Raw genomic sequence first — 13,630 nt, 5'->3', positions numbered from 1 at the left:
AACCAATGGTTTGTTCCTACCTACACAAATTCATTGACTAACTAACGAAAGGAACATGCAACGAAAATACCATAAACACATGAGAAACAAATATATCTGTTACAAGATTTTTTTTGTTGCAATTATAGTTTCTAGCTTCACCATTTTCATCTTCACGTTTCTTTGAGACCCCTAAACAAAACCACGTGAGAGCACACCTATCCTAAACTTAGCCACTTTGGTGTCTTATAAAAGTTAGAATATTCTTCGGTGGGATGCGACGTTTCCATCGACAGCGAGACACTTGTGGTGACTTCGTCAATTTCAACACCCGTTGAATGAAGTTTTCTTGGCTCAGCCTCTCGGAGGTGCTCGTAGGATAGGGTGTGCATGCCATTCATAAGTGATTGTATATGGGTATGTGTGAGTGTCTACATTTGTATTGTGTTTCGCAAAAAAAAAAAACTTACGCTCCGTTTGGATGTTTGCATTGAGGGCAGATATTAGACATTGGCATTTGATCAGTCGCGAATACCACGATTTCAGGTGTTTGGCTGCTTAGGGTATTCTAGCGATGTCTATATAGACTCTTTTGCTGATAGCGGTATGTTGCACATTTCGCCCAAAGTAAAGAGGTGCCACCACCATATTAAAGTCTTCCTTTTGTTGAGCAGAAATGTGTTGCTTGACTTTTTTAGAGTCTGTTTGGATCACAAAATTGGGAAACATGAAAATGTGGAAAATATAGAATATTATTTTTTTGCATTTAATGGTTACTTTGATGGAACCACAAATATGAGAGATATTTGAATAAGTCTAATTTTGGTAGTGGTGCCAGTCTTTTGATAAAAGACTACGTGAGAAGAAAATGTTGAATCATCCCCCACGAGTATGTATCCAAAAGTAAGTGACGTAATTTTCCTTGATAGAGTTGTATCTACATGCTAAAAACGCTTCTAGGAACAATTGTACCTAGATAATGTGTAAGTCACTTATTTTTGGACAGAATGACGTCTGAGATTTGTTCAAATTTAGATGTATCTAGACTGTTTAGTGTCTACATACATTCATATTCAGATAAAATTCAGACGTCTATTTATAAACGGAGGGAGTATATATTTTTTAAATCCTGTAAAATTCTTTGAAAATCCTTCGATAGAAATTTCAACGGCACTCTATTCTCACATAGTCGCATCTCGCATGGTGGCTCCGGCTCCGGGCGTCAAACCGAGGTACGCCTTTAGCTCCGTCCAGCTTGGAGTGAAATGAATGGCCACTTCCACCTCATCCCCTCCTCCTCCTCTCCCCCTCGCACCTCCACCCCCGCCCCGCTCGCGCCTCTCCTTCCCTCTCCCTCCGCCTGCCACCACCACCGCCACCGCCGCCCATGGCACCGTGCCCCGCCTACGCCTCCCGCCCCGCGGGGCCGACCCGCGCGCCGCGCACGCCGTCGCGGCCAAGTCCGGCGCCGCAGCCCTATCGGACGCGCGCCTCGCCAACGCCGTCATGTGCGGGTACCTCCGCGCGGGCCGCCTCACCGACGCGCGGGAGGTCTTCGACCGGATGCCCACCCGCGACGCCGCCTCCTACAGCGCGCTCATCTCGGGCCACGCGCGGCTGGGGTCCCCCGCCTCCGCGGCCGAGTCCCTCTTCCGCCGCATGCGCCTCGCGGAGCTCGCCCCCACGGAGTACACCTTCGTCGGCCTCCTCACCGCCTGCATCCGCAGGGCCAACCCGCGGTTCGGGACCCAGGTCCACGCGCTCGCCGCCAAGCACCAATACTGCGCCGGCGGAGGCTCGCTCCTCCTCGCCAACGCGCTCCTCGCCATGTACGTCAAGTGCGGCCGCCTAGAGGACGCCCTGAAGGTGTTCGACGGCATGCAGGACCGCGACGTATCCTCCTGGAACACGGTGCTCTCCGGCCTGGTCGAGCTGGGAAGGCACCAGGAGGCGTTCGAGCTGTTCGCCGACATGCGGAGGGGCGGCGTCGCGGCCGACCGGTTCACTCTGTCCGCGCTCTTGACAGCGGCCGCCGAGGGCCGCGGCCTGGCCCAGGGCGCAGCGGTGCACGCCCTGTCTCTCAAGTCCGGCCTGGAGCTCGACCTGAGCGTCGGCAATGCGCTCATCGGGTTCTACGCCGAGCATGGTGATTCTGTAGAGGATGTGGTCGGCGTGTTTCAGAGGATGCCGGAGAAGGACGTAATCTCGTGGACTGGCTTGCTCAACGGATACATGGAGTTCGGTTTGGTCGACAAGGCTATGGGCGTGTTCGATCGGATGCCCGAGAAGAATTTTGTTACGTACAATGCGGTTCTGACCGGCTTTTGTCGGAACAAGGAAGGCGTTCGTGTCACATTTGCTAAGAAGGCGGGGCTGCGTGGACTGGGGTTGTTTAGGCAGATGCTGGAGAGTGGGTTGGAGATGTCAGATGTCACCGTGACCGGTGTCCTGAATGCTTGTGCTATTTCTGCCGATAGGAAGATCAGCGAGCAGGTTCACACGTTTGTGATCAAGTGTGGCTGTGGTTCAAGCCCTTGGATTGATGCCGCGTTGATAGACATGTGCATCAAGTGTGGCAGGTCTGGAGATGCGCGTCTGTTGTTTGAGAACTGGTGCCACCAGGAGAGCTTTCACGTTGCTTGGAACTCTTTGCTGCTTGCTAGCTTTAGAGATGGGGAGTATGAAAAGGCGTTTTCTATCTTCCTTCAAATGTTCAGAAGCAGTGATATTCAGTTCATTGATGAGTTCATGTTGACTACTGTTCTTGGAGTTTGTGGTGCTTTAGGTTTTGCTGAACTTGGAAGGCAGATGCATTCGTTTGCTGCAAAATCTGGCCTGTTGCGTGCTTGTGGAGTTGGTAATTCAGTCATCAGTATGTATGGCAAGTGCGGAGAATTGGAAAATGCAGCCAATTTCTTTGAGCAAATGCCTCAACGAGACCTTGTGTCTTGGAATGCGCTCATCACTGCTCATCTTCTCCATCGCGAGGGTGATGAGGTATTGAACATATGGTCTCAAATGCAGAGATTAGGCATCAAACCAGATTCCATTACCTTTCTTCTCATCATATCAGCTTGCAGTTACACCAGCTCAGATTCTGCAGATACATGTATGGAACTGTTTCGTTCTATATCAAGCATGTACAACATTGAACCTGCCATGGAGCACTTTGCAGCATCTGTATATGTCCTTGGCTGTTGGGGTTGTTTTGATGAGGCGGAACAGTTTATAGGCAGTATGCCATTCAAGCCTGGTGCATTAGTTTGGCGATCTTTGCTGGAAAGCTGTAGCAAGCGGTCCAACATGACACTGCGGAGGCGAGCAATGAATCATCTACTTGCATTGGAACCACACGACCCATCCACATATGTTCTAGCATCTAATTTGTATTCTGAATCAGCAAAGTGGCATTGTTCAGAGAACACAAGGCTGGAGATGCGTGAAAAGGGTATCCATAAGATTCCAGCAAGGAGCTGGACCTTTCATGACAACACTGTTCACTCATTTTTCGCTCGAGATAGATCGCATCCTCAGTCCAAGGACATCTATGCTGGTCTGGATGTGCTAACCATTGAGTGCATGAAGGCTGGGTATGAACCGGACACCACCTTTGTTCTACATGATGTTGAGGAATACCAAAAGAGGCATTTCCTAATGTACCACAGTGCAAAGCTGGCTGCTACTTATGGCCTTCTAATGGCAGGCTCTAGGCAAGTCATCCGTGTTGTGAAGAACATCCGCATGTGTGGTGACTGCCACTCGTTTCTGGAGCATGCCTCTGCTGCTACTGGGAAGGAGATTTCAGTCAGAGACTCGAGTGGGTTTCATATTTTCAGGGGAGGGATTTGTTCTTGTAGAGAATAGACTGGTATCGGATTCACCGGACCAATTTTGACTTCTTTGAACTGTCTTTTGTAGCTCTGTAGAAACTATAGAAGATATTCTTGTATTGAGGTCCTGTACATCGCTCGCTATGAGTTTCTTCAGAAATCAGTCACGCAGAACAACCTGAACTTTTGACATCATACATGACAAGTAGGAGTATTTTATTTTGCTTCAAACTCTACAGTAGCATGCTTTATGAATGTTTTTGGCCTGTTTGCAGTTACTTGCAAGTTGCAATCGTCTCCTATATAGAAGTGTTTCTGGAGCATGCCTCTGCTGCTACTGGGAAGGAGATTTCAGTCAGAGACTCGAGCGGGTTTCATATTTTCAGGGGAGGGATTTGTTCTTGTAGAGAACATAGACTGGTACCGGAGGCACCGGACCAATTTTGACTTTCTTTGAACTGTCTTTTTAGCACTGTAGAAACTATAGAAGACATCCTTGTATTGAGGTCATGTACAGCGCTATGAGTTTCTTCAGAAAGTAGTCACGCAGAACAACCTGAACTTTTGACATCATACATGACAAGTAGGAGTATTTTCTTCTGCTCCAAACTCTAGGGTAGCATGATTTTCAGAATCTCTAGTGTTTTGGCCTGTTTGCAGTTACTTGCAAGTTGCAGTTGTCTCATGATCAGTATCGAGTGATATGCTTGATGAGCAACCCAAACCAACAAACATGATCAGTAGGCACCTTCTAATTACCCTGACACAACTGTGTACTTACCATTATCACTAAGCTTCCAGTAACTCTTATCTGGCTCCGTGGTCAATATCACACCCACAGGTAGCTTGCAGTAAGCTTGTATAGTCGTATTGTTCCAGTAAAATCTCAGTTAGATTTCTTACTATACTATGGACTAATGAGAATATACCAACTTGAGCAGTAGACACACGTTTTTTCAGGGAATGTACACGGAATCATCATGTTCGTGACTGACTAAATTAGTATATGCCTGGCATTTTGTGTTATCCTTTTCAAAGACTAACTACAGAGGTGGTGCAGAAAATTACACAGTCCAAGGTTAATAAGGTAACGAGAAAAGTTGATCCGAAAATACCTGGAAAGTTACATTACAATATTGATAGAGTAGGAATATTTACTATGGAATAGCATCTAATTTGAACAAATTTCAGTACTTCCTCCGATCCAAATTAATTGATTTCACTTTCTAGGTACATCTGCATCTAGATAAAGTGGAGTCAAATAATTTGGATCGGAGAAGTATTTCATACTCCCCTGAGACCCGCTTTGCTTGGATCTGCTACCTTACCTGAGATTTACATACTGAGACTGATCTGGCATAAAAAAAAACCTCACGTTTGCCGTTGGCACTGTGCTTGATGAAAAAGCATGCTGTCACTCCCACATAGAGGGACCACATGTTGCTACTGATAAAATCGGAATACTTAGAGTGGCTTGCAGAAAAAAACTGTGCAAAATTGACATAAATTCAGGATGTAGGTGCATTCCGAAGCAAGAATACAAGCAGGTGTAAAAAGTTGGGATACGGTAGAGAGCTGCAATAGCCGCCCCCCTTGGTTGTCCCTTGGGCTCTGTTTATTCTAGCCTCTGATGGGTTTGTAACAGGAAACCTTCAGAAGTCGTCATTACTCAACTCCATTTTGTTCAGGACAAATGGAATACTCAACTCCATGTTGGAAGCTGGTATTCCATTTGTCCGGAACGTGCATTGCAGAGGCTTTTAGAATATATAAATGTATACACGTGGTAACGTTTGTGGCGCGGGGTCAAAGGAAGGAGCATGTCCGATCTAAGCTAGTATTTGCTCGTGTATTAACAGAGTCTAGCAATTCCCAGAAACTTAGTTAATCGGTGTCAAAGCTACCACATAATCGGTACTACTCCACTACATGCATTGCAGACGCTGCAACATACAGTATACACATAGACGTAGCAAAGTTTGCGCTACCTAGAACGAAAATGCTTAGGTCAGTCAGATGAACTGACGAAGGAACAAGAATCTAGTGTTTGCCCGTGTGGCACCGCCAGGACAGGTAAGCGCAGAGGCAGCCGACGGCGACGAGCCCTGCCGCCGCGCAACAAGCCTGCGTACATTCACCGAGAGAACGATCAGCTGTCACGGTCGACGAAGACCTGCAAATTTTTGCGTGCTTGCGCACAACTCACACGTCCAGCGCGCGTGTGTACCTTGCGCCTGCCGGACGCCGGCCTTGAACGGGCTCCGCCGTGGCGGCATTGCCCGTCCGTCCCCGGGATGAGCACGTCGTCGACCAAGGCCACAGCGCCGCACCTGTCGTAGCTTGCGTAGTCCGGCGGCGTGGCGGCTCCTCCGCCGACGTCGTCCTCTGTGTCGGAGTCGCTCCACGCGAGCAGCCTCCTGTCCAGGGTCGGCATCGCGAGGGCCAACCTGTGATTCCTGACTGGTTTCCCTCATGCCCGGAGCTAGCAAAGGATGCGCAGGTCGCATTTATGCACGCTGGAGCTCGTGCTGTAGATACTATCCTTAGAGCGGTTGTTATAACAACCGAGACAGTTATATTAAGGCAAGGCTGATCAAATTAAGGTCTTCGACAGGCTAGGCACAGAGCATACATCGATGAGGAACACACCCAAAACACACACATACATTATCTGTCGCACATATTTACATTCATATGAATTGGTTTTTACACCTAAAAATTCTCTAAAAAAGTTAATTACATCTTCACATAGCTCTACGGATCTAAGCTATAGCTAATCATGCTGCGAATCATCCGTGGAGTCGAGGCCCTGCTCTTCCTCCTCCCTCTCCCTGTCCTCGTCTTCGCAGACGCGCACCGTGGCCATGAAGAGCGACACGATGGTGAGCACCACCGGCAGCACCACCAGCAGCGCCTGCAAGCAGCTGTTGCTCCGCGTCAATGCCGTCGTCACCAGCGCCGGCGCCGCGAACGCCGTGTACGCCACGAACACGGCCCTGACGAGCGCCCTGCGAACGGGGCTTATGTGCCCCTGCGTCGTCTCTAACTCTTGGGCGTCCGGATCATCGCCGCCGCCGCAATCGTCTTCATCGGGAATGTCCACTGCGACGTGGTGGGAAACGGCCGGCGGCGTGCTAGGAGAAGCGCCACCAACGACGGCCACCGTGCGGCTTGCTGGGCTCGGCTGCTCGGAGTCGAAGAGGAGCAGCGCGCGGCGCAGCGGGTCGGGAGACACCAGCAGGCAGAACATGCTGGCCGTGGCCGGAGTTCGACTTCCACGAGCGAAAACTGGCCACCGACCTTGCTGATATTACGATTGATCGATCGAAGACTGGAGCATGGCATGCTTGGCCTTAGAGCATCTCCACTCGTCTCCCCGACGAGGATCCCGAGCGACGTTTTTTCCATCCGAACGGCGTAAATCGGCCTAGTCGCGCCCCCGGTTCCTCGTTTTCGTCCGGATTTGGCCCTTCATCCATCCGGCGAGCCCACGCCATCCCCGGTCCCCCGGGGCGCGCTCGGGGACTCCGGACGAAAGATTTTGGCGCGAAACGTCGTGTGGACCCGTGTAGTCGGCGACAGGAAAACCAAATCCTGTCGATTTTCCCTCCAATTTGCTTGCATATCCCCATTCCCTCCAATTTGCTTGCATATCCCCATTCTCTCCCGCCGAATTTGTCCATTCTCCTCGTCTTCCAGTTCCAGTTCCCGGCGGCGTCTTCTCGTCCACCACCGCTCTCCTCCGCGTCTTCTCGTCCACCACAATGCCGCCGAAGGCGACGACGAGGAAGCCGCGGGCGAAGAAGGAGCGGCCGCCGGGCATGACGAACGCAGAGTGGGCGGCGGACGAGAAACGGTGCGAGGTGGAAACATGCGGCAGGGCGGAGAGGGTGAAAAAAGCCGCCGCCAAGAGGGCAGCGGCGGCGGCCCAGGACGAACAAGCGAGGAAGATCAGCATGGCCATGAGCGGCGGCGGCGGCGCCATGTTCCCCGGCCAATGGCCGGCGCAAGGTACAAGCAGTTCCCCGTCGTCCTTCTCCCCTTCGATGTACTCGTCGTCGCCGCCTGCCATGTTCCAAGAGGGCGCCTACGTCCAACCGTCCAGGTTCACGCCGTCGCCGCCCGAGCTTGACGTCGGCAGCGGCGGCCAGTTCGAGGGCACCTCGCCGGTCATGTGACGAGGGCCGCTCCCGTTCGGTGCGATGGCGGCGCCGAACGAAGAGGAGATCCACGAGATGATCACCTCCGGCTCCATGGCCGCCGCTGCGAGCCCGGGGTTCTTCATGGCCGCCGCCGCGAGCCCGGGGTTCTTCACGCAAGAGGAGGCGAGGGCGACGACAGCTGTGGCGGCGCGCAACGAGCATGGGGAGGATGTTGCCGACGGAAGCCAAGCCGTCGAACAAGAAGACGAAGAAGAAGAAGAGCCAACTCAAGCCGCTGCCAACCTGTCGAAGGGGAAGAAGAAGAGGAAGAAGGAATCACCGCCTGCCGAACCGCGTATCAAATGGACGCCGAAGGAAGAGGAGTGCCTCGCCGAAGCTTGGATGACCGTGTCCATGAACGGCATAAACGGAATCAGTCGTTCGACACATATTGGCTTCGAGTGAGGCAGGCGTACGAGGAACGCAAACTTGTCGATCCCTACTTGAACAAGACGAACATGAACGTGTACCGGGGAGACAAGGCAATGGCCACCCATTGGGGGATCATGCAGACGGCGTGCAACAAATGGCACGGCATATAGGAGGAGGTCGAAAAACGGCCGATCAGCGGCCACGACTTGGAGCAACAGGTATGCTCCGTCGACCCTGCATCACCGAGGTACATCGTCGTGAGCTGACCCGTATCGCCGTACTTTTTTTCCCCAGCTGCGCCGTGCTTTGGACATGTACACGGACGACACCGGCATGCAGTTCAAGTTCCTGAACGTCTATGCCCGCCTCGAGAACTGCGAGAAGTGGAAGGAAACCCGCACGACCCCGACGCTCCGGCGGCTGGCGCGGCGGAAGGGCGCCCTGAACTCGGCCAGAAGAAGCTCAAAGAGCTCAAAAAGACGGGCAATCCCGCCGACAGGATGCAGGCGTCGATCGACAAGTGCTGGGCCGACTTGAGGTCGCACGCCGACGGGAGGAACGACAAGTTCGACGGCAGGTGGCGGGAGATGCTCGTCAACCAAGGCGTCCGGATCGCCCTGCTGAAGACGACGGCGGCGGCGAAAAAGAGGAACACAGACTTGGTGGGCGGCGGCAACATGGAACTGATGGACGAGGAGACGAGGAATTGGTACCAGGGCCACCACAGCGACATCCTCCGAGCCACTCCGGCCAGTCCTTCGTTGTCTCCGCCGGCTCCTACCTCGGCTTCCTCACCGTCTACCTCGTCAACTGCCGCTGCTTCGACGTCCACTGCCGCTGCTTCGTCGTCGACTGCCGCAGCCGATTCGGCCACGGCGTGTGAGGAAACTGGTCCGTCGGACACCGCCGTGCCGGCCGGGACTGCCGATGAGCCTGTTTCCGTGTAATTTCTCTCCGATCGCCGATCTGTGGCTGATCCTTTTGCTCCTTTTGCCGATCAACTGGCCGTACTTGTAGCGCGGGACGACGCTTTGTTTGAATTTAAACTATGTCCGCCGAACTCCGGGTGAACGACTGAAAATACGGTACTCCTCACGACTTAATTTCGTTCAATCCGACGGTTGTTCCGTCCGGATTTCGACGTGAGGAGCGCCAACGAGTGAATATGCTCTTATATATGGCCGTGGCCCGTGGGGCTCCTGGGGGTTTTCGCGAGTTCGAAACGGAGTGGCACTGTTGTCCCGAGGGTTGGTTGGAGCGAGAAGGCGAACAAAGGCTTTGCCGTTTCGGACTCAGTGTCGGGCACACGTTTTTGGTTTGTCGGTTTTCCCGTGATTTTACTGTATCCTTTTTATGTCTTTCTGTTTAGGAAATTGCTGGGTGTCCTCCAGAGGATTAGATTTCCCAGCCCCGGGTCCCTAGCCGTCCGATCTAATTGTCTCTTCCGTTGGATTTGACTCGTTCCCATTTTTGTTGCCGGGTAGCAAAAGATATTCCATTTTTCTTCAGTGTAGCAAAAAACGGTTCGTTTATGGAAGGAAAGAAAAAAGACTAGTCTCCCTGCAGACTTTGCCGCATGCCTCGCCGGAGACCCGTAGCAACAAATTTATGTTATTGTAGCAAAAACCAACCTCACTGGATACATTGCCGGGGACCTCGCCGGAGACCCCGAAAGCAACCATATTGTATAATTCTAACAAAAACATAGAAAACTTGTAGCAAAAAAATCCCTATGTTGCAAAAATAATCATACTCCTTGTAGCCGGAGACCTCCTTGTAGCAACACTGCCCGTCGATGGCAGCACCACCACTTACTCCGTGCATCAACGACAATCGTCATTTGTAGCACCGTCGGCTGCCGTTGGTAGCATACACAACCACTAGTTGCAGCACCGCCCGTCGGCGTTGGTAGCGCACGCGGCTGGCGTTGGTAGCACATGTAGCCACCATTTGCAGCACCACCGGCCACCGTTGGTAGCAGCAACAACAACCATTTGCAGCCCTTTGGTCACCATTTGTAGCACACAAAGCTCTCAAGCTGAATCCGATGAGTGGGCCAGGATGTGGTCGGAGCAGGACGAAGGAGAGGCAAGACGGTGGTGTCGGGTCGAAGAGCGCCTCCGTCGGCCACCATCTTCGGCGGCAGGCATGGGAGCTAGGGTTATGGGGAGTCGTGGACTCCATCTCCAACAAACTGGATTACCGCGGGGGAGCATAGGCTGGCGACGAGGTCGAACAGCAGCGGCGGGCGCGATGCAGAGAGAAGTTGGGCAGAGTAGGCCGATGCGGAGCTCGACGCACTGGCAGGAGAGGCGCGTGGCGGAGCTCGTGCGGGCCGGACGAGGGTGCGGCTGCGCCGGCGAGTGGCGTGCAGCTGGAGAGGCCGCGCGGTCGGCTTGGGTATGTGGTGCTCAGCGGAGCGCCGGCGAGTGCGGGCGACAGAGCCTGGGTCCATGATGGATTCCTTGTGTGGGGGAACTAAGCAAGGAAGAAGATAAGGTTGGGAGTGGTGGGCCTCAACAGACTGGGGCACATGGTGCGTCAGGGAATAGGGTACCCGAATAGTCGGGTAGCATTCTCTAAAAAAAAAGAATAGTCGGGTAGCAATTTTTCTACTGAAATTTCGAGTGTATTTTTTGAAAACCTGAATTTTCCATTACCCTAGAAACCCGATCCAAACGCCCAGCGTGATTGTCAAGGGTCCACTCGTTTTGCTATTGGTGCCATAATAGGTTTCATATCAGCTATGATTAGCTTCCTATCACTCATAGGAAAGACAAGACATTAGAAGGGAAAGGCTCCTTCTAGGTAGTTCAACAATTAGCCACCCTGGCTTGTTCCATAGTCTCCAAACCCATGATGAACACCTCACTCTTATGATAGTTAATATTGAGGCATGTCAGTAACTCAAAACAGATCAACAAGAATTTTAAGTTAGCAATTCCCACCTCCGAGTTTTCAACCATAATCCTACTATCATCGACATAGTGGAGGTGGGTTATTCCCCCTCGAATTAAGTGAGGCACCACTACTGATTGCCTTTTGGCAGGATATCTTTTTTCAAAATAGGGGGTCACCCTGGCCTCTGCATCAATTGATGCGTACAACCTTTGTATTTTATAGTTCTCAAAAAGAGTATTATTATAGCCTATTACAGACCATGGATCACACAAAGTCTCCACATGGATAAGCCACCTAAAAAAAGCAAAACGATTAAAGGTTAGCGGGCACGATCCGCGTGACATGGGCTAGACCAATTAGGGCAATGTTGCACGTCTGTGATAATTTGTGAAGGGGAGAGGGCAAAACTGAGTATTATCAAGAAACCAAGGGCACCTGAGTAGTAAACAGACTAAGGGATTCAAATATGAGATTTAAAAAATGGAAAATGCATATTTTGTACAATGAAGCCCATCTTGGCCTACCTCAAACTATTTGCAATACAAATATACATGAGTGTGAGAATTGTGGCCTAATTTAGACAAAGTATGTTTTGGGGAAAGCTGTTTTGGGAAGGGCTTATTGTGGAAAACCATGCACCTTCATAGCTACTAGGTGATTTGAGAAGTGGCAATTTGTGGTAAAACTTGATTTATCTATGATTGTTATGGTTCCAACGTGGCAGGTCGTGTAAGAAGACTCCATGTGTAAGTGCCACTCTTTTTCGGAATTTTTTGCACATTAAATGACTCATTTAACTAGTTAATCCCATTTGTTGACTCTCTGTTGACCAGCCACTTGAGGGTAAAACTGAGTATATTGCACTAGCCAGTATTAGCACTCAAGGGGAAAACTGAGCACACAAAAAATGCTAGTATAAGACTCGAGAGTATACCTGAGTATATCTAAATTTTCAGGGTTAGACTCGAGGACGCGTGTTGGTGCAGAAGTGGAAGACGTGCAATTGTTGACGCGTAGACGCGGGTGATAACGCGTGAAGCACACGTCCGTTGGCAACCCAAGAGGAAGGTGTGATGCGTACAACAGCAAGTTTTCCCTCAGTAAGAAACCAAGGTTATCGAACCAGTAGGAGTCAAGGGCCACGTGAAGGTTGTTGGTGACGGAGTGTAGTGCGGCGCAACGCTAGGGATTCCGGTGCCAACGTGGAACCTGCACAACACAATCAAAATACTTTGCCCCAACTTAACAGTGAGGTTGTCAATCTCACCGGCTTGCTGTAAACAAAGGATTAAACGTATGGTGTGGAGAATGATTTTTGCTTGTGAAGAACAACAGAGAACAGAGATTGCAGTTGATTGTATTTCAGATGTAAAAGAATGGACCGGGGTCCACAGTTCACTAGTGGTGTCTCTCCAATAAGAAATAGCATGTTGGGTGAACAAATTACAGTTAGGCAATTGACAAATAGAGAGGGCATAACAATGCACATACATATCACGATGACTACTATGAGATTTAATCAGGGCATTACGACAAAGTACATAGACCGCTATCCAAGCATGCATCTATGCCTAAAAAGTCCACCTTCAGGTTAGCATCCGCACCCCTTCCAAGCATTAAGTTGCAAACAACAGACAATTGCATTAAGTATGGTGCGTAATGTAATCAACACAAATATCCTTAGACAAAGCATTGATGTTTTATCCCTAGTGGCAACAACACATCCACAACCTTAGAACTTTCTGTCACCGTCCCAGATTCAATGGAGGCATGAACCCACTATCGAGCATAAATACTCCCTCTTGGAGTCACAAGTATCAACTTGGCCAGAGCCTCTACTAGCAACGGAGAGCATGCAAGAACATAAACAACACATATATGATAGATTGATAATCAACTTGACATAGTATTCCATATTCATCGGATCCCAACAAACACAACATGTACCATTACAAATAGACGATCTTGATCATGATAGGCAGCTCACAAGATCTAACATGATAGCACAAGAGGAGAAGACAACCATCTAGCTACTGCTATGGACCAATAGTCCAAGGATGAACTACTCACACATCAGTCCGGAGGCGATCATGGTGATGTAGAGTCCTCCGGGAGATGATTCCTCTCTCCGGCAGGGTGCCGGAGGCGATCTCCTGAATCCCCCGAGATGGGATTGGCGGCGGCGGCGTCTCTGGAACTATTTCCGTATCGTGGCTCTCGGTAATAGGGTTTTCGCGACGGAGAGTTTAAGTAGGAGGAAGGGCAGAGTCGGAGGAGGCACAAGGGGCCCACACCACAGGCCGGCGCGGGCCCCTCCTTGGCCGCGCCGCCCTGTGGTTTGGACAC

The 13,630-nt window shown here is 50.9% G+C and overlaps 1 protein-coding gene across 1 annotated transcript; it reads left to right on the top strand.

Annotated features, from left to right (window-relative positions):
- Positions 1–1,248: 1,248 nt before the first annotated feature.
- Positions 1,249–4,032, top strand: LOC124678091 (pentatricopeptide repeat-containing protein At5g03800-like). The gene has a single exon (XM_047214021.1). It carries the CDS (start codon positions 1,249–1,251, stop codon positions 3,841–3,843), a length of 2,595 nt encoding a protein of 864 aa, XP_047069977.1. The 3' UTR covers positions 3,844–4,032.
- The last annotated feature ends 9,598 nt before the right edge of the window (positions 4,033–13,630 follow it).

Source organism: Lolium rigidum, chromosome 7, assembly GCF_022539505.1.
Source record: "Lolium rigidum isolate FL_2022 chromosome 7, APGP_CSIRO_Lrig_0.1, whole genome shotgun sequence".
Classification (NCBI taxonomy): Eukaryota; Viridiplantae; Streptophyta; class Magnoliopsida; order Poales; family Poaceae; genus Lolium; species Lolium rigidum.
This window is presented reverse-complemented; position numbering and strand designations above follow the sequence as displayed.